Genomic DNA, 27617 nt, shown 5'->3' with positions numbered 1-27617 from the left:
ATTTGAGAATTGTGAGGGTTAAATGAGATAATTCAGGTAAAGCTCTAAACCCCCTGCAAAGAATAAAGTCTCTTCTTTCCCCCCAAAACTTGAGTGTTAGAATTCATTCTCTCTGCTTTCTCTCTTTTGCTATGCTAAGAAATGATCCAGGTTCTTCTCATTGGCAAGATTGTTTTACAGTTTCCTTCAAGAGATAACTGGGGGCTACTTGTAATAGAACACTAGAAGAGTTACACAGGTCTTAGAAACTACGTTTTTCATAGTAATTATGTTGGTTTGCACTTCCTGGCTTCCTTTCTTGGACGGTAGGTACCTGGAAGCCTAGTGGAGCAGATTCCCCCCACTTAAGATACTTATAAAAATAACGAACATAGTTCCGATGACCATGTGCCCAACACCGCTCTGCGCACTTCACACAGTAGTATCATCTCAGCCTGTGACCATTCCGAGTTAGGTGCCGGGATTCTCCCCGTTTTGTGATAACTTGCCCGAGGTCGTACAGCTAGCCAGCTATGGAACCAGTATTCAAACTCGGCTACGCTGCAGCCCGTGGCCCTCCACTTTCTTGCTCGTGCTCTAGAGTTTAGGCGGCTGCTGGGGGCGGGGTCCTTGGGGTCAGGTTGTGGCCTCATAGAACAGCGCTTGCTGCGGTTGGATGGATGGATGGGTGGGTGGGTGAATGAAGAGAAGAAACCCAGTGGCGTCGTCCCAGGGCTGTGGAGGGCCCCGAAGGTGTGCACGTCCCTGGCTAGCCTGCGAGCGCGTCCCCGGTGGCTGCACCTGCCAGCTGCATGGTTCTTAGCACTCTCCGCCACTTCCGGCCGTGGCCCCACCCCCTCGGCTGGCTGGCGTCAGTTACGCGTTGAGGAATTTTGTCCCCAGCGCCGACCCGTCTTTCTGCCCTCGCCGCTGCCATGGCGGCAGCTCCGCCGCTTTCCAAGGCCGAGTATCTGAAGCGTTACTTGTCCGGGGCAGATGCCGGCGTCGACCGGGGATCTGAGTCCGGTCGCAAGCGTCGCAAAAAGCGGCCGAAGCCTGGCGGGGCCGGCGGCAAGGGGTGAGTTGGTACCGGCCGGGGCGGGGCCTGCGACGGCTCGCCACCCCTTCCCAACTCCGCCCTCGGCCGCCCGGCGGTTCCTTCCCTCTTGGCGGGTCTCTTGCCTTCTCCGCCAACCCCTGCTCATGCCCGGGGCCCCACTCACATCGCTTGAGGCCCCCCGCCTTGCCTCTGCCGCCCCGCTTACATCTCGAGCCTCTGAGCAGTGGCGTCAGTGCATTAAAGCCGGGGTGTAACTTTGATTACTCTTTTCCCGCCTTGGTAGACTTCCGTCCTCTCCCATAGGGAATGAATATTGTTCCTCGAGAATAATGGAGCGGATTCAAAGCCTCTGTGCTTGGATCTTTAGGGCTCGGTACCTGCCTGTGCGGATTCCCAGATCCCAAGGACTTGGTTCTGAATTAGAGACCTTTGATCACCTCCTGTTACTCTTAGTAATAGTCCTACTAACGAGAGAAGCTAACATTTATATAGTTATACTTTTCTTGCCAGGCACCATTATAAGAAATTTAAACATATATAAGTTTATTTAAGCCTCACAACACTACCATGAAGTGGGTATTATTTTCATATGGGACAACTTTGTGAGCCAGTGTACTGGGCCCCACCAAATCGTTTTCCACCCAGAACCACAGAATGTGACATTTAGAAATAGGGTCTTTGGAGATGTAATCAGTTAAGATGAGGTCATACTTGATTAAGGTGGGTGCCAAATCCAAGATGACTGTTTTCCTTTTAAAAAGAGGGAAGTATGGATACAGACACAGCAACAAAAGAAAAACGACCATGTCTAGATGAAGGCTGAGATTGGATTGGATTTATGTTGCCAAAAGCCAAGGTATGCCTGGGGATACCAGAAGCTGGGAGAGGCAAGGAAAGATTCTCTGCTAGAGACTTTCCAGGGAGGATGGCCTTGCAGACACCTGGATTTCAGGTTGCTAACTTCCAGAACTGTGAGAGAGTTTCTCTTGTTTTATGCCACGCAATTTGTGGTACTTTGTTACAGTAACCCTAAGGCACTAAGATACCCAGTGAAGTCACATTGTTCTAAAGAACTAGTCCATGTTCTTTTCTGGTTTGGTGCTTGCGTTATTATTGTCTTCGTCTTTCTGCTTCGCTGACTTGTGTGGATCCTTTGGAGGCAGTGCCATGTGATGAAAGTGGCTTGAGTGTTGGAGCAGCACTGGTCAGAGTTTGAATCCTAGCTGTGCCACTTTATAGGCTGTGTACCCTTGGGCAAGGTGTTTCATCTCACTGAGCTGCAGTTTCCCTTGTCTTTAAAATGAGAATAATACTGAATAATAATGGTTTTATTAAGTGGTGGTTGTGATTAGAGGGATTGCATTAAGTGACCCTGGCTTTTTTAATAACTTCACATCATGGCAGTCATTGTTATTATTTGGGCTCAACTATATAGTTTATCCATGTAACAAACATTTATTGAATATTTCGTATTCCAGCTACTGCAGGGTGTTGAGGATGCCTCTGTGAACAAAAAAAACATAGTCCCTGTTCTTGTGGAGCTTATAGTTTAATGGGAATACAGGCTTTAAGCAACTAACTACACAACTAATCGATATATTTTCTTTATGATAAATGCAATGAAAGTATTCCAAGAGTTTTTAACAAGGGTTCTTAGTCTTGAGTGAGTGTGGGATGGTGAGGGAATCGGGGGAAGCCGTCAAGAAAAGTTTGCCAAAGGAAGTTAAATTTGTGTTAGGACCTGAAGAATGAGGAAGAGTTTCCTGGAATGAGAAGGAGTTTCCTAGCACTTTGGGAGGCCAAGGCGGGTGGATTGCTTGCATCTAGGAGTTTGAGACCAGTCTGGGCAACATGGTGAAACCCTGTTTCTACAAAAAATACAAAAAAGTAGTCAGGTACAGTGGCACATGCCTGTAGTCCCAGCTACTTGGGAGACTGAGTAGGGAGAATAATTTAACCCCGGGAAGTCAAGGCTGCAGGGAGCCGTGATGGTGTCCCTGCAGTCCAGCCTGGGCAACAGTGTGAGACCCTGTCTCAAAAAAGAAAAAGACTGGGGCCAGTCATGGTGGCTCACGCCTATAATCCGAGCACTTTGGGAGGCCAAGGCGGGCGGATCGCGAGGTCAGGAGATCGAGACCATCCTGGCTAACACGGTGAAACTCCATCTCTACTAAAAATACAAAAAATTAGCCGAGTGTGGTGGTGGGCGCCTGTAGTCCCAGCTACTTGGGAGGCTGAGGCAGGAGAATGGCGTGAACCCGGGAGGTGGAGCTTGCAGTGAGCCGAGATTGCGCCACTGCACTCCAGCCTGGGCAACAGAGCGAGACTCCGTCTCAAAAAAAAAAAAAAAAAAAAAGGAAAAAGATTGAAAAGAGTAGATCAGGCAGACGGAAGAAACTGTGTATGTGAAAACTGATGTGATAGGAACTTGGCTTCTTTCTAAGCACCAAAGAATGACCAGGGAGGTGTTCAACCAAGGAAGTAGCAGTAGGAGATGAAGTTGACCTTGTAGACAAAGACTGGACCATGCAGGATCCTGTAGGATTTTGAACTTTATTTTAAAACCAATAGATAAGTGTTTTTATGCTGGTATCCTAGAATGACTCTTTTTGATCTTCTTATTCTCATTTAGAATGCGGATTGTGGATGATGATGTGAGCTGGACAGCTATCTCCACAACCAAACTAGAAAAGGAGGAAGAGGAAGATGATGGAGATTTGCCTGTGGTATGTATCTTTGGGGCTGTCAGGATTTTGAAATGAAGCAAGCTTCTCAATTTCTTTTTTTGAGACGGAGTCTCGCTCTGTCACCCAAGCTGGAGTGCAATGGCATGATCTTGGCTCACTGCAGCCTCCGCCTCCCGGGTTCAGGTGATTCTCCTGCCTCAGCCTCCTGAGTAGCTGGGATTACAGGCACCCGCCATCATGCCTGGCTAATTTTTTTTTTTTTGTATTTTTGTAGAAACGGGGTTTCACCCTGTTGGCCAGGCTGGTCTTGAACTCCTGACCTCAGGTGATCCACCTGCCTTGGCCTCCCAAAGTGCTGGGATTACAGGCGTGAGCCATTGTGCCAGGCCAAGCTTCTCAAATTTATTTTTCCAGCTCAGGGTAGATTTGTAGGTGGGTTAGTTGAGAACAGAAAAGAGGTGACAGTTTCCAAAGAGCTGTTTAAAATAGTTTTCTTTGCTGATGCCTGTACACCAACTTCTGTCTTTATGGAGGGTCCATCAGCCTAGAAATGAGATGGATCACAGAGAGAGGACTTCTCGACATCAGTGATAGAGTAATGATGAGGCTTAGCTGTGGTTCATTTTGTTGGAATCTTCCTTAAAAACAATGCTGAGGTTCAGTTATAGGGAACTTTTTATTTGCTCCTTTTTTTCATTGATTTAACTAAGCTTTCAAATTGTATATTCTTGCCTAAGTACTGGAGATATGTAGATTAATAGAACATAGCTGTATTTTAGAGTTTATACCCTAGAATGAAAAACTGAATTTCAAATAAATTTCAACAGTATGGTAAATGTTGGGGATGTTTCACATATGTACCAAGTACCATTAGAGCCTGGGGAGGTAGCATACTTTGTATTCTGTTGAGAGATATCCTGAAAGATGTAAATAGCGAGTTTTGAAGGGTAAGTAAGAGCCAGGTGGACAAAATCGTAGGCAAATGACCTCCCAGTGGTTCATGAAACCATTGCTGAGAATTTCTGAGAAACAGAGTGGAAAGGAGAGCTGTTGATAGGCTGAATTCCACTAAAGGTGGTAAAGATGGATTCCAGATGAGTATTTAATATTAATTCCCAGCAAAATTCCTCTTTTTTTTTTGAGACGGAGTCTCACCGTGTTGCCCAGGCTTGAGTGCAGTGGTGCCATCTCGGCTCACTGCAAGCTCTGCCTCCTGGGTTCACACCATTCTGCTGCGTCAGCCTCCTGAGTAGCTTGGGACTATAGGCACCCACCACCATGCCCAGCTAATTTTTTTTTTTTTTTGTATTTTTAGTAGAGACAGGGTTTCATCATGTTAGCCAGGATGGTCTTGATCTCCTGACCACGTGATCCACTCGCCTCGGCCTCCTGAAGGGCTGGGATTACATGTGTGAGCCACTGCACCCGGCCAATTCCCAGCAAAATTCTAAAATAGATTATTTAAAAGAGGGCTTGCTAGTAATTAGAAGGGAAATAGTGATCTTAGGGAGCCAATTTAGTTTTGGTCAGAAGAAATAAATATTAACAATGTTTGTTGTTATTTTTTAATTTTATAAAAGCAATGCATATTTATTACAGAATATTTGGGAATTAAAAAAAGTTTAAAGTTTTTAAAAGAATAACCACTTACATTGTTACCGTCCAAAGATAACTGCTAATATTTGGATGCATATCTCTTCAGGTTTTTCTCTTTAGAGATTATACACACTTGTATTTTATTTTTTTGAACATAATTGGGATCATACTGTACATATGGTTTTGGAGTCTACTCGTCTGCTAAATAATATGTTGTGGATACTTTGGTAAGACCTTAAAATATTCTTTGAGTGTATGATTTTTAATGGTTATGTAAATATAACTATTGTTCAATATATATATTTTATCTGTTCTATTACTGGATACATAGATTGTTTCCACTTATAAAATATCATACATCATTGTACATAAATCATTTGTAGAAATCAGTTTATTTCTTTATTTCCATAAAATGAAATGAATGGATCAAAGGGTATGGTTCTTTTTAATTATATTCCCATGTTGCTTTCCAAAGGTGCTACCAATTTACACTCCCACTAGAGGTGATGAGAATGCCAGTTTGCCTACGTCGTCAGTATTAGAGCACTATTATTATTATTATTATTATTGTTATTATTATTTTTGAGACAGGGTCTTGCTCTGTTGCCCAGGCTGAAATACAGTGGTGTGATCATGCCCCATTGTAACCTCTACCTTCCAGGTGCAAGCAATCCTCCTACCTTAGCCCTGCAAGTAGCTGGTACCACAGGTGCGCACCTCCATGCCTGGCAAATTTTGTGTATTTTTTGTAGAGATGAGGTCTCTGTGTTGTCCAGTCTGGTCCTGACCTCCTGGGCTCAAGTGATCCTCCCGCCTAGGCCTCCTACAGTGTTGGGATTACAGGCGTTAGCCACATGCCCCGCCAATATTGAAGGATTATTAACAAAACAAAACCAATAGCAAACCTATGCCGATTTAGCAAGTGAGTAATGGTATCCAGTTTCTTTTTTTTTTTTTTTTTTTGACGGAGTCTTGCTCTGTTGCCCAGGCTGGAGTGCAGTGGTGCGATCTCGGCTCACTGCAAGCTCCGCCTCCCGGGTTCATGCCATTCTCCTGCCTCAGCCTCCCGAGTAGCTGGGACTACAGGCACCCGCCACCATGCCTGGCTAATTTTTTGTATTTTTAGTAGAGATGAGGTTTCACTGTGTTAGCCAGGATGATCTCGATCTCCTGACCTCATGATCTGCCTGCCTCGGCCTCCCAAAGTGCTGGGATTACAGACGTGAGCCACCGTGCCTGGCCCAGTTTCTTTGAACACTAGTGAAATGAATCATTTTTTATATGTTCATTAGGCTTATGTTGTGGGTGTATTTTATCATTTGCCTTTTCACTTAGTTCATAATCGTTTTTATTATTTATTTTTTGTTGAGACAGATTCTCACACTGTCACCAATGCTGGAGTGCAGTGGCTCAATCTTGGGTCACTGCAGCCTCTGCCTCTCAGGTTCAAGTGAACCTCCCACCTCAGCCTCCCAAATAGCTGGGATTGCAGGCACCTGCCATCATGCCCAGCTAATTTTTGTGTTTTTGGTAGAGACGGGGTTTTGCCGTGTTGCCCAGGCTGGTCATGAACTCCTGGGTTCAAGCAATCCACCCGCCTCAGCCTCCCAAAGTGCTGGGATTACAGGAATGAGCCACCGCACCTGGCCATTTTCTTTTATAATATTGTCTTGCTTTTATGATGGCCCAAAAACCTGAACAAAGGAGGCTTTAGTGCCACTGCTGTCTGCATTGGTTAAAACAGATCTTGATTACTGAATTCATTTTTGTAACTGCAAGATCACCACCACCACCAGTAATAATGGCAAAATGATTATGATGATTACGATAGCAGTGGCAGCACAGGAATAACTAATAGGTGTAATTTATTGAGCATTTATCATGTACCACGCGTGGCTAAACTTACGTGAATTATCTCATTCAATCCTTATAGCAATCCTTTGAATCCCACTTTTACAAATGAGGAAATTGAGGCTTAGAATAATTTAACAAAGGTTACACAAATGCTAAGTGGCAGAGCTGGGGTTTAGATCTTAATTTATCTTGCCCGAGACCTGTGCTTTTAACGCTCATTGAGAGATCTCAAAACTGGGTTATATGAAGAATGATGGTAGGATTTTGGGAGAAGTAGAGGGCTATTATGACCTGGATTTAAATTCCAGTTCTGCCACTTGTAGCTTGTGACATTGAGAAAGTTACTTTACCTCTCTGAATCAGTTTGCTATTCAGTAGTGTGGAGCCTTTCTTTGCAGGGTTATTGTGAGAATCGAGTTAGATTTTATGAGTAAACCACAAAACACAGTACCTTGCACATAGTTGCTACTTTGTAACTAGGATTTATTATGCCAGCAATCTTTGAAAGTTTGTCATGTGGAAAGGGGATCACTTTCCACATGAAGGAAAGTGCATCAGAGGTCAGAACTAGAATGAATTCAAAGAAGTTATAGGAAGGTAGATATGGGACCAGTAAAACTAAGAACTTTCTAACATTTTTGAAAAATGCAGTGGACTGTGTTGTAAGATAATGAGTCCCTTGTCAGGAAGGGATTGGGTGAGTGACCACTTATTAGGAATATTATAGAGAAGATTCTGATTTGTTCAGAAGTTTAGAAGATATGAAATGTGGTTTTAGCTCTTAAAGATTAATGATTCTGTGTACATCTCAGTGGCTCTTTTTGGTTGTATTCAAGAAAACCTATCACTGTGACTACCTACAACAAGAAAGGTTTCATAGAAACCTTGATTAGTGCTAGGCGTGATGGGGGGAGCCACCTATGTTTCACTGTTAATGTACAAGTAAAAGTGTAAAAGGAATTTAGTTGTTTACAAGTGGCTGTTGTGTACCTAGCAGGTTAATAGAAAGGTTTGTAATGAAAAAAATTAACCTTTGCAGGGAAATTGATTAATTAGAGAAGGATCTACAATTAAACCAATACAGTGACAGTCAGATGTTTATGGAGCAGACATAAGTGAAGACCCCCACTTACTTCTTCATGGCCATTTTGGATATGTGTGCGCCCTCGTGTTAGGAATCGGAATGGTTGTAACTTCAGGTTCTTGAGACAGTGCTTCTTGGCTGGATCCTGTGGATTTCCTAAGCATAGGAAATCTTTACTCTCACAGGTGGCAGAGTTTGTGGATGAGCGGCCGGAGGAGGTAAAGCAGATGGAGGCCTTTCGTTCCAGTGCCAAATGGAAGCTTCTGGGAGGTGAGTTCCAACAATAGATGCATCTAAATTTCCATTCGTAGGGGAGGTCTTTTTTCCTTTTCTATACTTTTCTTTAGAGGAATGCATAGTTTGTTTTAGCATGTCATTGATCCTGAAAAATAAAGCAGGAAAAAGGAAGTTGTACTTCTTCAGAGGTAGTAAGACATAGGAACTTAGAGACCAGATATTCCTCTTTCTCTTATATTTTGGCATTAGGGTTACTGAGGTCGGTGACTAATTTGGAGGCCTTTGAGCACCCATTCCTCTCAGAATAGGAGAGCACTTGGTGTATAGGCAAGACTTTGGGAGGAGTTTACAAGAAACAGGAACAAAATTTGGGGACTTTAGCTACCACTATCCTCTTCCACAATGAAGCAACTCATTTCTGGGGGGTCAAGGACCAGTGTTTTTTGTTCTGTTTGTGTTAGTAAATTTCTCTCTTCTTTCCTTAAATATTGGTGTTTTATAGTGCATTACCCTCCACTTGCCCACTTTAGACTCTTCCTAAGCTAATATTCATAATTTAACTCTCTTTAAAAAAATTTGAGTCCTTGAGAATTGGATAAAAAGCATTTGTTTGTCACATCTGTTTGAGCATAGACTAGTCTTATTTGCCATGATATTGCCCTGTCTAGCACAAGGAGCTACCTTTAATAAATATTTGTAGAATTGTTTAATTGCTAGTAGGTATTTGATTCTTGTAGCCTAATCAGAATTCTTTTCCAAAGAGAATCTTTTGGTCTCCATATTTATTTGTCTAGGAAGGGACACACACACACACACACACACACTGCCTTTTCTTGTGTATCTGAATGTTTAGAAAGTCAGTCACACAGACACACACACAGTGCCTTTTCTTGTGTATCTGAATGTTTAGAAAGTCAGTCTCACACACACACACACACACTCACTCACTCCTTTTCTTCTGCCTTGCTTTCACTCCCCCATCCCAATTTGTTACTGGAAGTACGCTTACCAATCTCTGACCCTTGCTTCCTTCAGATTTACTGTTAGGCCCCCCACAGACATTATACTTTTCTCTGTGGAGTGGATTCCAATCAGATAGGCCTGTTCCCCAAAGTAAAGGAGTTGACTTGGTTTAATTCATCCATTTAACAAGTATTCATCAGTTCCTACCCAGCTTTTATTTGTATTTGGGCTATGGAGCTCAATGACAAGAAATAGAGGTAGAGGAAGAACTGGATTTTGAAACCGTTCCAGTTGCTATAGATATTTCATTCTGTGGTACCTTTGAAAATGGAAGGTCTCAAACTGTGTATTTTAACTTTAAAGATGTACATATTTTAAAGATTGCACATGGACTCTGGAGTCAAATAGAGCTGGATTTAAATATTCCTCTACCACTTATTAGCAATATGACTTTGGCAAGTTAATCTTTCTGAGTATCAACTTCCTCATCTATAAAATGAAATGACAACATTTATGTCCTAGGCTTGTTGTGAGAATTGAATCAGGTAATCTCTATGAAACATTGGCACACAGTAGGTGATTGGTAATTACTTGCTCCTTTCTTTTTTATGGTGATTTTTCCCCTCTCTAAGAAAGAGCACAGTGAAAGGGATTAAATAGTTAACAGCATTTTATTTTGATATTCACCGTTTTAGTTAATTTACCTTTTGAAAGAAGAGTGAGTACAAACTATAAAGTATCTAGGCAAAATATCAGTAGGAGCCACTAGCTGGGAACTCTGCACAAATGAAGTTTTAGAAAGAACATTGGACTGGGAGTTAGAAGACTTGGATTCTAGCCCATGTCTTCATCTTAGGAGCTGTGATCTTAGGTAAGAAATCGCTCGGCTCCTCAGCTGAAAACAGAGGCTCTGGCCTCTGTTTTCATGCTGTAATACAAGGGTACCTGCCCTGCTTACCTTAAAGGGTATAATATGAAAAATGTGCTGAAAATGCTTTGCAAATTTATGACTTGGTAGGCGGAGGGGTTATTCTTAAGATACTCATGAGTGGTGGTTTGCTGCCCCTAAGCAAGAAAACTGTGCAGGCCTTTTGGGCTTTCTGAGCAGTTCTGAGGTCTGTGCTGCTGGAGCATCTTTTGAAACTGGGTGTGGGGGTGGACAGAGGGACAGAGCATTTGTGGGAATCTGACTCTTTGTTATTTGTGTTTAGGCCACAATGAAGACCTACCCTCAAACAGACATTTTCGTCACGATATCCCGGATCCATCTCCTAGGAGAGTCCGTCATGGTACCCCGGATCCATCTCCTAGGAGAGTCCGTCATGATACCCTGGATCCATCTCCTAGGAGGGCCCGTCATGACACCCCGGATTCATCTCCTAGGAGGGCCCGTCATGACACCCCAGATCCTTCTCCCCTCAGAGGGGCTTGTCATGACTCAGACACATCTCCTCCCAGGAGGATCCGTCATGACTCCTCAGACACTTCACCCCCAAGGAGGGCCCGTCATGATTCTCCAGATCCTTCTCCCCCAAGGAGGCCTCAGCATAATTCTTCAGGTGCATCTCCTAGGAGAGTCCGTCATGATTCACCAGATCCCTCTCCTCCTAGGCGAGCCCATCATGATTCCTCAGATATCTCTTCCCCCAGAAGAGTCCATAACAACTCCCCTGACACATCTAGGAGGACTCTTGGCTCTTCAGACACACAGCAACTCAGAAGAGCCCGTCATGACTCCCCTGATTTGGCTCCTAATGTCACTCATTCCCTGCCTAGAACCAAAAGTGGTAAAGCCCCAGAAAGAGCCTCTAGCAAGACTTCTCCACATTGGAAGGAGTCAGGAGCCTCCCATTCGTCACTCCCAAAGAACAGCAAATATGAATATGACCCTGACATCTCTCCTCCACGAAAAAAGCAAGCAAAATCTCATTTTGGAGACAAGAAGCAGCTTGATTCCAAAGGTGAGCATATGACTGTCCATGAGAGGGATGTATGTATGCCTGGGAGCTTTCTTTTGGCCCTTTACTTGATTTAGTAGGTATAAGAATGGAATTTCTTTGGGAAAGTTTTGAAAAGTGAGAGCCTGGGTTTGGGAGGGTTAAACAATTATGGTGGCAGGGAGGAAGGTTTTCATATATCTTTTTATGTACTCGCTCCACCCCATATAAAAGTACAATTTATTTGTTGCAGAAGCTTTGGAATGTACAGAAATATATAAAGATAAAATGTGACACAAAATTCTGTCATTCAGAGGCAATTATTGTTAGTGTTGTAGCCAGGGTCATCTTAGTCTTTTTTTGGTTTGCATTTTTTTATATAGTTGAGCTCTGGCTATGTAGAACATTTGTATTGCATGTGCAATCTTGCCTGCTCTCCTTTCTTAACATAGTCTTCCTCAGGCCATAAAAACATCCTTATGTTAATATAATTTTTAATGGTGTTTCATTACATAAATTTAACCATTTTCCTAATAATGTTTTTGGTTATTTCTAAGTTTTTTCTTCTATAATTCTGTAATGAACATCCTTGTACATAAACTGTTGTCCCCATTTTGGATTATTTCCTTATCTACTTCTAGATAGATTTCCTGGAAATTCAACTACTTCTATATAGGTTTCCTAGAAAGCTGAGAAGTTGATGTACTGGGTCAGAAGATGTGGGCGTTTTAAAGACTGTTGATACATATTGCAGAATGCTCTTTGGGAGGTGACTTGTGATGCTTATACAGTCGCTAGAACTTAGGCCTGTGCAGTGAAATTTTTTACTGCCTCTTTTGTTCCTAGGAACTATTTTAATTTTAAAATTAAAGTACTTTGTTATCCTTTAGTCCAAGGATATCAGAATATATTCTAGGTATTTCTGACTTTTGCCGCACTATGGAGAGCTGACTACAAGTTATTTTGTCTTTCCATGGGTGAGGTTACTGACATAGAGGAGCGTGTGGAGATCTTACACCCCAGTTACAGTCAGTGGTCACTTGGGAATAGAAGGCCATATTCTACCTGTTGGTCTTAAAAGTTGTTTCTGACTTTGTTCTTCTCCTGTGCCATCCATACTTATGTTTAGGTTAATGATAATTCTTTATAGGAAAACTAAATAAATATTGTACATTAGCTTGGTAAGTTATTTTTTTAGATTCTTCCAAGGGGATTAAAGAACTCTTTGGCCAGGCATGGTGGCTCAAGCCTGTAATCCCAGCACTTTAGAGGCCAAGGCGGGCAGATCACCTCAGGTCAGGAGTTCAAGACCAGCCTGGCCAACATGGCGAAACCCCCATCTCTACTAAAAACACAGAAATTAGCTGGGTGTGGTGGCGGACACCTGTAATTCCAGCTACTTGGGAGGCTGAGGCACAATAATTGCTTGAACCCAGGAGGCGGAGGCTGCAGTGAGCTGGGATCATGCCACTGCACTCCAGCCTGAGACTCTGTCTCAAAAAAAAAAAAAAATAATAAGGAATTCTTTAATTTCTAGGTTCTTTTCCCAGCCTTAGGAGATTTCATGTAAGTTCTTCACCTAGGGGACATCAGAGTCACACAGATTCTTTGCTCCTATCCAGGTGACTGCCAGAAAGCAGCTGATTCAGACCTTTCTTCTCCACGGCATAAACAAAGTCCAGGGCACCAGGATTCTGATTCAGATCTGTCACCTCCACGGAATAGACCTAGACACCGGAGCTCTGATTCTGACCTGTCTCCACCAAGGAGGAGACAGAGGACCAAATCTTCTGATTCTGACCTGTCCCCGCCTCGAAGGAGTCAGCCTCCTGGAAAGAAGGTCAGGATTTTTAGGAGCCATGTCCTTCTTTTTGTGTGACTCTTCTCTCTCAGCTTTATATATGTCCCAGAGAATCAAGCCAAGAAGAAGGATGTAGCTCTTAGAAGTGTAGTAAATCTTAGTTAAAAGGACCTTTGGAGGTCTTTCTTTCTGAAGGCAAACTGGCTATAACCCATCCCAGATGGACTTATAGATACCAGATTTCCCAAGTAGCTTCTGCGTTTATAGCCTCTTAATTCTACAATCTCATTTTAACAGGTCTAGAAAAACTTCCTATTTTCTTAAGAATAAACTGAGGGCTGTAATTTGCAGAGTGAAGTTTGGAGCACAAGCATTGTGTCAAACGGAGCACATACTGAAATTCTCCTTCTGCCACTTACTGTCTGTGAGATTTGGGCAAGATGCTTAATATCTCTAAACCTCAGTTTCTTTGTCTGTAAATTGTGGATAATAGTAGTACCTACTGTGTAAGCTTGTTATGATAATTAAGCCAGTGTAAGTAAAACTCTTAGCACAGTGTCTGGGACAAAGTAAGCATCTAGTGTTGGTGATTTACTAGTATAAATTGAACTATAGGTCTCTGTATCCAGAGCTTAAGAAGAGGCACTTAAAATATGAAACCACTTTTAGAAATCATGTTGTCTGAGAAGTCAGTGTTTTGTTTTGAATTCATGATAACGCTTGATGAATTAGCCAAAAAACCCATATGAACCTTGAGTAATTATATTGTAAAGAACATTGGTAGTAGTAAAGGAATCTTATTTGTGAGTGGTTAAGAAACAGAATGATAGAGCCTGTGATGTGCATTTTTCTCCCCAGTGCAGACTTGTCAGGTAAATCTTGTCTGTAGAAGACTCTGAGAAGACTGGTCCTGGCAGGGTAGACCAGCCTGTTCTTTACCCAGGGAGTGAGATTCTTCTTTTTTAGGGAAAAAAGAGGTCTCTGTTTCAGCTGGACCCCTTGACATTTTATATATCCATTTAGTTCGTGGACAACTTAATGTTAGTCCCATTTAGTTGCTTAAGGATATCAGGATATACTGTGTGCTTCATTTGTGGGCTGATTTGCTATCTTGATACTAAGTGGAAATTAGCAAAAAGTTTTCATTTGTTAGATCTTCTGTTATTACCCTGAAATATATCCACAATTTAAGGATCTTAGGTTTGCTTGAGTTTGTACTGTAAATGGAATATTTTATCAGTATGGGTCTCTAATGGAAGGCTTAGTGCTTTATGCTGGTTTCTGATCAGATGACCTGAGATAATCTTCATGTGTGCAGTTTATATACTGAAAAGTCAGAAATACAAATGCGTAGCCCTCCCTTTAATATATTGTTAGTGTTTCTGCTTACTCTTAAACTTGATGGTTTTGATGATGGTTTTCTTTCATAGTTTTTGAATCCTATGGTAATTATTGAGAATATAAAGCTAGAGTTTTAGGTTTAATTATTGCTGGTCATCAGACACAAATGCAACTAACTGTGTACCCATGGAGCCTACTGCCACATCATCTCATTAATGTTGGATGCTCCCTTTTCCATTGCATAGGCTGCACACATGTATTCTGGGGCTAAAACTGGGTTGGTGTTAACTGACATACAGCGAGAACAGCAGGAGCTCAAGAAACAGGATCAAGAAACCATGGCATTTGAAGGTAAAAATATGAAAGTGCAGAGACCAATTTAGGCTCATACTGTTTTTTTTTTTTTTTTAATTTAGCTTATTGTACCTGATATTTTGAACTTTTAATTGCTATCAAATTTCAGCTCTGGTTTTATGCATTGTTGTAATTTCTCAGTGAATCCCAGTGTTTCTTTCCTTCTTGAAAAAATGCCATTTCACCCAGGCGCGGTGGCTCATGCTTGTAATCAATCCCAGCACTTTGGTAGGCCGAAGCGGGTGGATCAGCTGTGGTCTGTAGTTCGAGACCAGCCTGGCTAACATGATGAAACCCCGTCTCTACTAAAAATACAAAAAAAAAGCTAGCCAGGCATGGTGTTGCATGCCTATAATCCCAGCTACTCAGGAGGCTGAGACAGGAGAATCGCTTGAACCTGGGAGGCAGAGGTTGCAGTGAGCCAAGATCACACCACTGCACTCCAGCCTGGGCAACACAGCAAGACTCCATCTCAAAAAAAAAAAAAAAAAAGGAAAATGCCATTTCTTGGGCCCAGTGCCAATATGCACCTAGATGTTGGTAGGAACTACGTTGGTCTGGCTGCAGAAGTTCTTACCTAGCATTAGAATCCCAGGCGGTTGATTTGATCTCTTAGAGTGTTATTTCTGATTTTGATCCTGATATTTGAGTATAATTTTCCCTTGCAGCTGAATTTCAATATGCTGAAACCGTATTTCGAGATAAGTCTGGTCGTAAGAGGAATTTGAAACTCGAACGTTTAGAGCAAAGGAGGAAAGCAGAAAAGGACTCAGAGAGAGATGAACTGTATGCCCAGTGGGGAAAAGGGTAAGGGAACCACTGAAAGGGTAAACAAGATGGTGGTGACTGGAACAAGTCATTTCTCTGCTCTTCTGATCACTCACTTTCTTATTATGCCTTCAGAGCTGTTATCAGTAATGGGAAATTTGGTGTGCTGAATCTTCTTCCTAGGATATTGATATATTCCACACTTCCAGTGGGTATTCTGGGAATTTTGCCCTGCTCAGTATTTCCCCTAGGGTACTAGAAAGAGGAGATTCTCCAAACTTAGCAGTATGGTCCATCGCGTGTAGAATTGGAAATGTCATACAGGATAGCAAACACTCTTGGTTCTTTTTTGCCCAGGCTTGCCCAGAGTCGGCAACAGCAGCAAAATGTGGAGGATGCAATGAAAGAGATGCAAAAGCCTCTGGCCCGCTATATTGATGACGAAGATCTGGATAGGATGCTAAGAGAACAGGAAAGAGAGGGGGACCCCATGGCCAACTTCATCAAGAAGAATAAGGCCAAGGAGAACAAGAATAAAAAAGGTGGGACTTCTGGGAATCATCAGCTGGAGGTGACTTGTGAAGAGAGAATCATTAGGATGCTGATACATAGCTATATGCAAGGAAGGATTTCCCAAATGATTTAAATTCATTGTATTTGTGAGTTTAGATTCAACTCAATTGGTCTTTCTTTATAAAAATTTTTCCGGGCCATGCGTGGTGGCTCATGCTTGTAATCCCAGCACTTTGGGAGGCCGAGGTGGGTGGATCACCTGAGAGTTCGAGACCAGCCTGGCCAACATGGTGAAACCCCATCTCTACTAAAAATACAAAAAAAAAAATAGCCAGGCATGGTGGTGCACGCCTGTAATCCCAGCTAGTTAGGAGGCTAAGGCACGAGAATTGCTTGAATCCAGGAGGCAGAAGTTGCAGTGAGCCGAGATCGTGCCACTGCACTCCAGCCTGGGCAACAGAGTGAGACTCTACTAAAAAAAAAAAAAAAAGGAAAAAAGAAAAGAAAATTCCACATTGCTATCCAGCTCTGAATTAAATTATGTCATTAACTGAATACTTTTTTCTTACTCCTCTCATTAGTGAGACCTCGCTACAGTGGTCCAGCACCTCCTCCCAACAGATTTAATATCTGGCCTGGATATCGCTGGGATGGAGTGGACAGGTAAGCCTGGATATTTCTTACATTTTTATTTTCTCTTCTACCTGACTGTAACCTTGCCTAACCACTCGTAAGTTGCTCCACACTTTATTTCATTCTCTGCTTTAATCACAAGGTGAAAAATATGCACTTGGCTTGCTTCTATTTCTGAGGTCCACAAATCCTATTTCTCATGCTTGGAACACTCCTCCTTCTGTTTCCTTTTCACAATACTTTTTAAAGCTCTGGACAAACACCTCAGGTGGTTCAGATAAGACACCCTTCGTTTTGGACATTGGTTACTTTTAATGATATTTTCTAAGGTTTAGAGGGGTTGAGTGATGAGTTGTAGTCTGGAGCCTTCTTTGTGATATATCTTTAAAATGTAGCCTCTGAATCTTTATTCACTTTATGGTCTTAGGAGGCAGTCACTTTTAATGTCTTACAGTCCTCTACCACCTCATCTGTCTACCTACCAACGTCTGTACCCACGTACTCTAACTTCCTGTTATGATGGATGAATATTTGCTTCCATCCAAAGTCAGTTTGTGTACTCACATATTAGATCCTATCTCCTCTTGCCTACTGAAGGACATTGTTTTAGTATCTAGCACAATAATTCTTAAACTTTTTAATCTCAGGACCCTTTTACGCTCTTTTTTTTTTTTTTTTTTTTGAGATGGAGCCTCGCCCTGTCGCCCAGACTGGAGTGCAGTGGCGCAGTTTCGGCTCATTGCACCCTCTGCCTCCTGGGTTCAAGCGATTCTCCTGCCCCAGCCTCCCGAGTAGCTGGGATTACCGGCGCCTGCTGCCACGTCCAGCTAATAGTTGTATCTTTAATAGAGACGGGGTTTCACCATGTTGCCAGGCTGGTCTCGAACTCCTGACCTCAGGTGATCCGCCCACCTCAGTCTCCCAAAGTGCTGGTATTACAGGCTTACAGGATTACAGGTGAGCCACCATGTCCAACCACTCTTATTTTTTTTTAAGGCAGAGTCTTGCTGTGTTGCTCAGGCTGGAGTGCAGTGGTGCGATCTCCACTTCCCGGGTTCAAGCAATTCTCATGCTTCAGTGGCCTGAGTAACTGGGATTACAGGCATGTGTCACCATACCCAGCTAATTTTTGTATTTTTAGTAGAGACGAGGTTTTGCCACGTTGGTCAGGCTGGTCTTGAATTCCTGGGCTCATATGATTGTCTGCCTCCATTTCCCAAAGTGCTGGGGTTACAGGCTTGAGCCACTGTGTCCGGCCTACACTCTTAAAAATTGCTGATGACCTCAAAAAGCTTTTGTTGATGTGGATTATATATATTGATATTTACCATATTATAAATTAAAACTCAGACATTTAAAAAGTGTTTATTCATTCTAAAAAATAATAAACTAATTACGTTAACATAATTACTGTATATTTAAATGAAAAATAATTATATTTTCCAAGTGAAAAAACAGAAGGATGGCATTGATTTACATTTTTGCAAATCTCATTAATGTCTGACTTAATAGTAGATAACTTGACTCTGTATTTGTCTGTTGTGATTTGTTCAGTTGAAGTATAGGAAGAAAATTTAGCCTCACACATAGGTAGTTAGAAAGAGAAGGCATATTATATTTCTTAATGTTACACAAAAACTCAACAAGTGCTGGTTTCTTAAAGGTGAGCTATGTGGAGTGTGAAACCAGATCAAAGAACTTTCATTACTGTTATATTCATTTTTTTAATACTTTGAGTGGATCTTTTACCCATGCATGATTTTATAACATCATGCATTGGTCATTTGTAAAATATTGGTTTGCTGAGTTTTTCATACCTTCCAAATGTTGACATATTTCCACTATACAATATCAGAAAATCACTTTTGTTAACATCACTTCCGGTCTTATCACAAAACTCTTTAATGGAAAGTTAGAGTTCACAGTTTTTCAGAATTCTAATTTACACTTGAAAGTTTAAATGTTATCACTGGCATTTCCATTGCTTGAGCTGTTTCCATTTAATAGCTTAATTTCTCTGCTGAGATTTCCCATCTGTTCATTATGAGATATTTTCCTCTTCTTGAAAATATTTATGATATGTAATTGGTGCTTTGAAGTCCTTCCTGTCTGCTAATTGCAACATTGGATTCACCACAGGATTGGTTTCTATATTGGCAGCTTTTTCTTCAGTGTGTATTACATTTTCCTGTTTGTTTACCTGTCTGGTAATTTTTAAAAATTGTTACTAGACATCATGAATGATACACTGTAGAGACTTTGAGTTCTGTTACACTGTATTGTCAGTTGTTTTCCTTCAGGTAAAGCTCACTTTGTACAATAGCTTTTTATAGATTCCATCAGAGTTTGTACCTAGAGGGTCTTCCATCTTTGCATACAGTTTAATTTCTTACTTTCCAATCTAGATGCTTTTTGTTTCTTTTTCCTGCCCCGCACTTCAGTGCAGATGTTGAATAGAAGTAGTGAGAGCAGACATCTTTGCTTTGTTCCTAATCTCAGGAAGAAAACATTTAGTTTTTACAACACATTTAGTAAATGTGTTGTAAGCTGTAGGTTTTTTGTAGATACCCTTTATGGAGTTAAAGTTCCCTTCTGTTCCTGTTTTGCTGAGAGTTTTGTTTTCAGGAATGTATGTTGGATTTTGTTCAAAATATTTTCTAATTATCCTTTTGGTTTATTCTTTGCTCCATGGGTTATTTAGGAGTGCATTAATTCCAAATATTTGGACTTTTCTAGATATCTTACTGCTATTTACTTATAATTTAATTCCATTTTGGTCAGATAATATACTGTAATGTTTTGATCTTTTGAAATTTGTTGGCCAGGCACGGTGGCTCATGCCTGTAATCCCAACACTTTGGGAGCCCAAGGCAGATGGATTGTTTGAGCCTAGGAGTTTGAGACCAGCCTGGGCAACATGGCAAAACTCTGTCTCTACAAAAAAATACAAAAATTAGTCGGGCATGGTGTCACACGCCTATAGTCCCAGCTACTGTGGAGGCTGAGGTGGGAGGATCACTGAGCCCAGGGAGGTCGAGGCTGCAATGCACTGTGATTGCACCACTGCACTCCAGCCTGGATGACAGAGTGAGACCCTGTATCAAAAAACAATAATAAAAATGAAATTTGTTAAGATGTGTTTTATGGCCCAGTGTATAGTCTATCTTCTGAATGTTTCATTTGCACTTGAAGAGAACGTATATTCTGTAGCTATATAAGGTAGTGTTTTATAAATGTCAGTGAGGTCAAGGTGTTTAGATATTAGATCGCCTGTATTCTGGGTTTTTTGTGTTTGTATTTTTCTATCAGTTACTATCAACTGTGGATTTTTTGTTTTAGCTGGTTTATTTTGTTTTTCAACTCTAAAATTTCCATTTAATAGCTTACATTTCTCTGCTGAGATTTCCCATCTGTTCATTATGAGACATTTTCCTCTTCTTGAAAATATTTATGATATGTAATTAGTGCTTTGAAGTCCTGTCTGCTAATGGCAACATTGGATTCACCACAGGATTGGTTTCTATTGACAGCTTTTTCTTCAGTGTGTATTACATTTTCCTGTTTATTTACCTGTCTGGTCACTTTTTAAAATTGTTACTAGACATCATGAATGATACACTGTAGAGACGTTGAGTTCTGTTACACTGTGTTCCTCTTAAGTGTATTGGTTTTTATTCTAGCAGGTAGTTAACATAGCTGAACTCCAAACTGTCTCCTTTGCAGTGGACCGCCACTACAATCTTTGCTCAGTTCTTTTAGTTTCTAGCTGCCATTTTTTTAATTGGCCTGATGGTATTTTCTCTGCACATGTGTCATTTAACAGTTAGCCAAGGATTTGACTAGGGTTTGTATGTAGATTTTGAGGTTCATCTCTTTTGTAGTTCCTTCTCTTCCAAGATTTCCCCCCTAATTTCCTAGCTGTTCTGCCCACTTTGCACTAATTCCTCAAGCCAGTAAGCCTGTGGCTTTCTGCCTTCATGAGCCGTGCTGTTTGGGAAGTTGCCCTCCAGCAAATCTCTTTTCACATATAGACTTCATCCAGTTCATACTTACTTTTGGTCACTCTTCCATACCTTCAAATACCTATATTTTTTTGTTTTGTCTAGGTTTTATAGTTGCTAATTGAGGATAGGTTAGTCTGTTCGGGTTACTCTGTAATGTCTAGAATCTATCTCCTCACCTTATATGGGCCTAAGGCATTGTCTTCTGTCCCTCGGGGTGCCGTCAAAATCCAACAGCCAGGTGTGGTGGCATGTGTCTGTAGTACCAGCTACTTGGGAGGCTGAGGCAGGAAGATCGCTTGAACCCAGGAGTTTAAGTCCAGGCTAGGCAACATAGTGAGACCCCAACTCCAGAGTAAAAAAATTTAAGGCTCTTCTTTCTGATATTGGCAGATATCTATAAGATGACTGTAGTTCCTCATCTTGGCAGATATCTTTAGGGTAGCTGTGGTTACAGGCTAGCTTACTAGTTCCATTTGCAGTTCAGTGTATGTAGGCTTTTTGGTAGAAGGAGGATTTTTCAGAATACTCATTTGCCATACATACAGCCAGAAGTAGATCTTTATATGGCACAACCCTACAGATGTTCCCTGCTACTGAGTTTTTGTTTTTTGTTTTTTAATTTTTGGACCCAAAACTTAGAATTCTCCCTGACCTAGTTTTTTTTTACTAGTATTTAATTTGTCTTCATCTTTCTCAGTTGCTTTTTTCCACTTCTTGTTCTGATTTTATCCTAGATTTCTCCTCTTACTTCCCTTTGTCACCCTTGCTTTCTTTTTGTTATTCATCTTTCATCATCTTTTCTAGTTTTGTCTCTTTTCGGCCTGCTGCAAGGGAATATTTCTGGAACAGATATATAGTATTTTACAGTTGGAAAAACCCATAAGATAATTACCCAGCCTCTCTTAATTAAAAGAGAAACTGGGCCGGGTGCGGTGGCTCATGCCTGTAATCTCAGCACTTTGGGAGGCCGAGGCGGGCGGATCACGAGGTCAGGAGATCAAGACCATCCTGGCTAACATGGTGAAACCCTGTCTCTACTAAAAAAAATACAAAAAATTAGCTGGGCGTGGTGGCGGGCGCCTGTAGTCCCATCCACCTGGAGGCTGAGGCAGGAGAATGGCGTGAACCCGGGAAGCAGAGCTTGCAGTGGGCCGAGATCGCGCCACTGCACTCCAGCCTGGGCAACAGAGCGAGACTCTCTCAAAAAAAAAAAAAAAAAAAGAGAAACTGAGGCCCAATAAATAAGCAGTTTGCCTAGAGTCATGCAATTTCCCTGAGAAAGCTGGAATTAGAACTCTGTGTTCCTGATTCTCTGGTCCAAAGCTCTTTCTGCTGTGAGTTCTCCTGCAATTTGTTTTCTGATTCTGCTTAGGATTTGGTGTTTGTTATTCATATGTCCTTTGTATTATCATATTAGTGTAACTCTCTTAAGACCTTATTTCCAAGGTAAAAAACAGTGGTTTCCTTGGTGCTTTGGAATACCATCCATGCTTCTAAGGTTGGAGAGGATGCCATTTATAATAAGCTTCCCTTCTTTTTTTTTTTTTTTTTTTTTTGAGATGGAATTTCGCTCTTGTTGCTCAGGCTGGAGTGCAAAATGGCACGATCTTGGCTCACTGGAACCTCCGCCTCCTGGGTTCAAGCGATTCTCCTGCCTCAGCCTCCTGAGTAGCTGGGATTACAGGCGTGTGCACCACGCCCAGCTAATTTTTGTATTTTTAGTAGAGACAGGGTTTCACCATGTTGGCCAGGCTGGTCTCGAACTTCTCATCTCAGGTGATTCACCCGCCTTGGCCTCCCAAAGTGCTGGGATTACAGGCGTGAGCCACCATGTCCGGCAAAGCTTCCCTTCTTAAAGCCCTCTGTTACTCACTCCACTCATCCCTTAAGGGAAAGTCTTAGCATACATGTTATAAGTGTAAGCAGCTAGGTAGTAGGTACTAGGGATTCCATGATTAATGAGAGATAGCCCCTGAGCCCAGGAGCTCACTTTGAATCTAGAATAGAAGACAGACAGTTTCAACGCTGTTTGGTTAGTGTTACTATAGAAGATTTTCAAGATGTTTTGGGAGCACAAAGGAAGAGTAAGTTGAGCCTTAGGAGGATGTGATCAGGAAGTGCTTTCTAACGGATGAAACATGGGAGCTGAGTTTTAAGGGATGTTGGTAACCAGCCAAGATAAGAAGGAAAGGAAGGATATTAAAGGAAGAGGGTCCTATATGTGCAGAGTCATAGGGCTATGAGACACCATGGTGTTACCAGGTGGTGGGGGTCCCTAAGTAATTTGCTGTTGTTGGATAGCATAAAGCGTGAGATGGATGAGAGAAGTTGGCAGACCCTGATCACAGAAGGCCCTGGAAGCCTTTCTGAGGAGCTTGGTCTTCACCCTAGAGGTAAAGGGGAGACACGGAAGGATTAAAAACAGCTCGGCATTTTAGATAGACAAATCCATTATAGCAGTAATATGAAGGATTTGAAAGGTACAAGATTGGAAGTAGAACAGATACAAGGCTTTTGCAGTAGCTCAGGCTAAAGATAATGAGTGTCTGAACTACAACTTTCAGGCAGTGGTAGTAAGGATGGTTAGTAAGAGAATAGGAAGTGGGGATGTGGTCAGGGGTGAGCTGGTGGGACCTGTTTGCTGATTTGGGGAAGAGGAAGGAGGAGTCATTGGATTTGGCAACAAGGAATGTCAGTGATGACCTGAAAGGGCTACTTCCGTTGTGTAGTGAAACAGTGGCCAGGTTCTAATGTATTAAGGAGTGAATGAAAAGTGAGGAAACAAATAGCGAATACAGGCTCTTTAAGAAGTTTAGATAAGAAGACCAAGAGAATGCGTGGTAATTAAAGGGATTTGAGGTCCACTCACTGCTTCCTTGAAATTCACCCCTGTATTGTTTTTGTTTTCCATGACACCCTACTCCTGGTTCTTTTCTCTGATCATTCTTGGCCACCTTTGCAAACTCCTCTTCCTCTGTGCACCTCTTAAGTCTTTCCCAGGGCTCCATCCATAATTTTTAGCTGTTCTCACTCTATGTGCTCCCTCTGGCTAATTCTTACCTAGTCATGTTTTCAACTATGACCTATCTGTACATGATTTCCAAATCAGTATTTGCATCTTGGTCTGGTGTATTTAGCTGTTTGTTGGATTTCTCTATTGATTTAGACTTGAGAGATTTCAAATGCATTGTATTCAAAGCTGAACTCATCAGCTTCTACTGTAAGCCTGCTCCTACTCTTGTGCTCTCTAACTTGCTTCCTCCTTCTTTGTCCTTGTGTACCTAATCAGTTGGTCCTACTAATTAGTCTTACTAATTTTGCCTCCTGTGTCTTCTCTCTTCCGTCCCTCTTTATCATTGCCTTCATCATCTGTTGCCTGGACCACTGCAGTGATTTTCCTGCCCCAGATCCCCTCCAGAGTGATCTCTTTGAAATGCAGTTTAAGTTCTTGCTTTAAACCCATCCTTTCTGGATGAAATCTAAGCTTTTTACCATGGCCTACGCAGCTCATTATGCATTGGCCTCTGCCTACCTTTCCAACTTTGACTCATGGCTGTTCCCTTTGTCGTACTTCAAGTTCCAGCCATACCAGTTTGCCTTTGGTTTGCTGCACATACCAGGCCACTTCTTATTTCTGTGCCTTTGTTCTTGTTTCTCGTTCTGTTCTGAAATGACCTCCAGACCCTTCTGGCCCTTCCATCCCCAGTGCTGTAGTTAACACAAAGCCTTTACTGATCATTCTTGCCCAACCCTCATGTCACCTTTTTATCGTACCTCCCCCAAGCTGATTAAGATACCCATTCTGTTTCCATGATACTCCATGCGCATTTCTACCAGAGTTTATGCTGTTCTTTTAATTTATTTGTTTAAATGTCTCTCTCTTCCACTAGTCTGGGAGTTCATCAGGACAAGTGCTGTGTCATACTCATTTTCATGTAGTGTCTACCATGGTACCTAGTATATAATGAAAATTCAATAAATGTTTGTGTAATGAATGGATAAAATATAAGATGTGGACATCAGCTGAGAGAGAACCGGGGTTTTAGAGAGTGGCAAACATTTGAAATAGCTGTCAGAGTGGGGGAAGGGTCTGAACAAGGACTAAGAAAAGGATGAATGATATATTTTGTCCCTTTGATTCTGTTGCATATGCCTTAAATATTTTCTTTTCTTTTTTGTTTGTTTGTTTGTTTCTTTTTTTTTTTTTTTTTTTGAGACAGAGTCTCACTCTGTCATCCAGGCTGGAGTGCAGTGGCACGATCTCCGCTCACTGCAACCTCCGCTGCCCAGGTTCAAGGGATTCTCCTGCCTCAGTCTCCTGAATAGCTGGATTACAGGCACCTGCCACTGCACCCAGCTAATTTTTGTATTTTTAGTAGAGACAGGGTTTTACCATATTGGGCAGGCTGGTCTTGAATGCCTGACCTCGTGATCCATCCGCCTCGGCCTCCCAAAGTGCTGGAATTACAGGCGTGAGCCACCGTGCCCGGCCATGCCTTAAGTATTTTCATATGACTCCTTACTTTCCCCCCTTTTCATTACATTGTGAACTCTTCCCTTTCTTTTGAAATAAATGCCCCTTTCAGGGTTCTGGCTGAATAGTATGTCTCTTTTGATTGCAGATCCAATGGATTTGAACAGAAGCGCTTTGCCAGGCTTGCCAGCAAGAAGGCAGTGGAGGAACTTGCCTACAAATGGAGTGTTGAGGATATGTAACTTTCCTGAGACTGTGGGGGTGGCTGGGCTGTGGTAGTGGGCATAGGCAGCGAGATATCCAGTGGTAGCAGTTGTCTGTGCTAATAATTGGAGCCCACACAGACCAGCAACTTGTTGAATGCCAGTTTTGACCACAGAAGAATATTCGAGACCTGATGTTTGGACTGAGGTACCTGTACTTCTTGGGTGTGACAGCACCAGCTGTTGCTGGCTTTCAGAGGAAGCATTGATTTCTCATTGACCAGGGTTTGTTCTTGGTAGGGTTTTTCTTTTTCTTTTTTAAATAAACATGTATTTATTTTTTTAAAATTATCTTCTTAACTGGGTATTCTCTTTTGGGAAGAATACAGGCTAATATTGAACCCGTGGGGATTTGGGGGGTGGTGGTTGAATTTTTCACTAATCTAGAAAGCAGCGTGAGTAAAAACTTTCTTAGTGATAGATCCTTCCTCTGAGAAAACAAGAATTAGTACTAAACTAGACTCAGGAATAGACACACAGATATTTGGAGACATGGTGTATGATAAAGGTAGTGTCACAAGTTAGGGAAGAGATGGATAATAGTGCTCAGAAAATTGGCTTATTATATGGACAAAAATGAAGTTGAACCCTCATACCATATAAAACAAAAATCCCAAAGTGATTAAAGACCTAAATGAAAGATAACGTGATATACAGCTAGTAGGAACAAATGGCAAATGTTTTTGTGCCTCGGGGTAAAGATAAATTTCTTAAATAAGATCCCAAAGCACAATGCATAAGATTTGATAGCTTTGATTACTTTGTAATTAAAGGTTTCTATTTGGCAAAGCATCCCATAGTCAAAACTAAAGATGGATATGGATTAGGAGAAAATATTTGCAGTGTCTAAAACTGATAAGGATTGCATATACAAGGGATAGAATATAGAAAGAGCTTCTGCAAATCATGAAGAAAAAGACAACTGAAATAAAAATATGCAAAAATATGAATAGGTAAAATCTAAAGAGAAAACCAGAGTGGCTCATAAGTATATTACCTCACTAGTAATTAGAGATATGCTAATTAAAACACTGAGTTTCTACCTTACATCTTAGTTTGGCAAAAATAAGCAAGAGACTGATCTGATGGGGAATCAGAACTCATGGAATATTTTCTCTTCTTTTCTTTCCTTTTCTCTTTTCCTTTCTTTCTTTTCTTTTTTTTTTTTTAAAAAAGACAGAGTCTTACTCTGTTGTCCAGGCTGGAGTGCAGTGGTGCCTCTGCCTCCCAGGTTCAAGCAATCCTCCCACCTCAGCCTCCTGAGTAGCCGGGACTGTAGGCATGCGCTACACAGTTTTTGTTTTTTTAGTAGAGATGGGGTTTCACTATGTTGGCCAGGGTGATCTCGTACTCCTGACCTCAGGTGATCCGCCCGCCTTGTCCTCCCAAAGTGCTGGGATTACAGGCATGAACCACTGTGCCCGGCTACGTGGAATATTTCAGCTGGTGTATTCATTTTGGAGAACAAATGAATGAAACTTACTGAAATTAAGTAATACCTAGCGAGCAATATTGCAGTTTTTAATAGTGTGGCTCTGGAGCTATACTGCCTGAATTTGAATCCCAGCTATGTCATTTGCTAGCTGTGTAACCTTTGGTAAGCCAGTTAACTTCTCTATGCCTTAGTTTTTTCATCTGTGAAATAGACATAATAGTACCTACCTCATAGGTTTATTGTAAGCTTAGAACAATGCCTGGCACACAGTAGTGTCACAAAATTATTAGCTGTTATTGTTATCATTGTCATCATTATCATCAAGTGGGGCAGCCAGCTTCCACAATGGCCCCTAATTATCCCTGCCTTCTGGTATATAACCCCTTGTATAGTCCCCTCCCACAATAAATAAGGTTGATCTGTGTAACCAGTAGGATGTACTAGAAATGTGTGACTTACGAAGGTAGGTCATAAAAGGTATTAAAACATCTGCCTTGTGCTATCTTGGATCCTTGCTCTGGAGGATGCCAGCTTCCATATCATGAGGACACTCAAGCAGCCCTCTGGAGAGGCCCAGGTAGAGAGGCTCTGAGGCCTCTCACCAACAGCCAGCACCAAATTGCCTTCTGTAGGA

At 41.7% G+C, this 27617-nt stretch overlaps 1 protein-coding gene across 1 annotated transcript; it reads left to right on the top strand.

Moving 5' to 3' along the window:
- Nucleotides 1-681: 681 nt before the first annotated feature.
- BUD13 (BUD13 homolog) lies at nt 682-25836 on the top strand. Its single transcript, XM_054438553.2, has 10 exons — nt 682-1057; nt 3672-3765; nt 8446-8530; nt 10672-11421; nt 13020-13237; nt 14785-14890; nt 15562-15700; nt 16019-16203; nt 16756-16837; nt 25434-25836. Exons 1-10 carry the CDS (start codon nt 915-917, stop codon nt 25525-25527), a joined length of 1896 nt encoding a protein of 631 aa, XP_054294528.2. The 5' UTR covers nt 682-914; the 3' UTR covers nt 25528-25836.
- Nucleotides 25837-27617: the final 1781 nt, after the last annotated feature.

The sequence above is a fragment of the Pongo pygmaeus genome, chromosome 9, assembly GCF_028885625.2.
Source record: "Pongo pygmaeus isolate AG05252 chromosome 9, NHGRI_mPonPyg2-v2.0_pri, whole genome shotgun sequence".
In the NCBI taxonomy this organism is placed as follows: Eukaryota; Metazoa; Chordata; class Mammalia; order Primates; family Hominidae; genus Pongo; species Pongo pygmaeus.
Note: the sequence above shows the minus strand (reverse complement) of the source record. Positions and strands in the feature narration are given on the sequence as shown.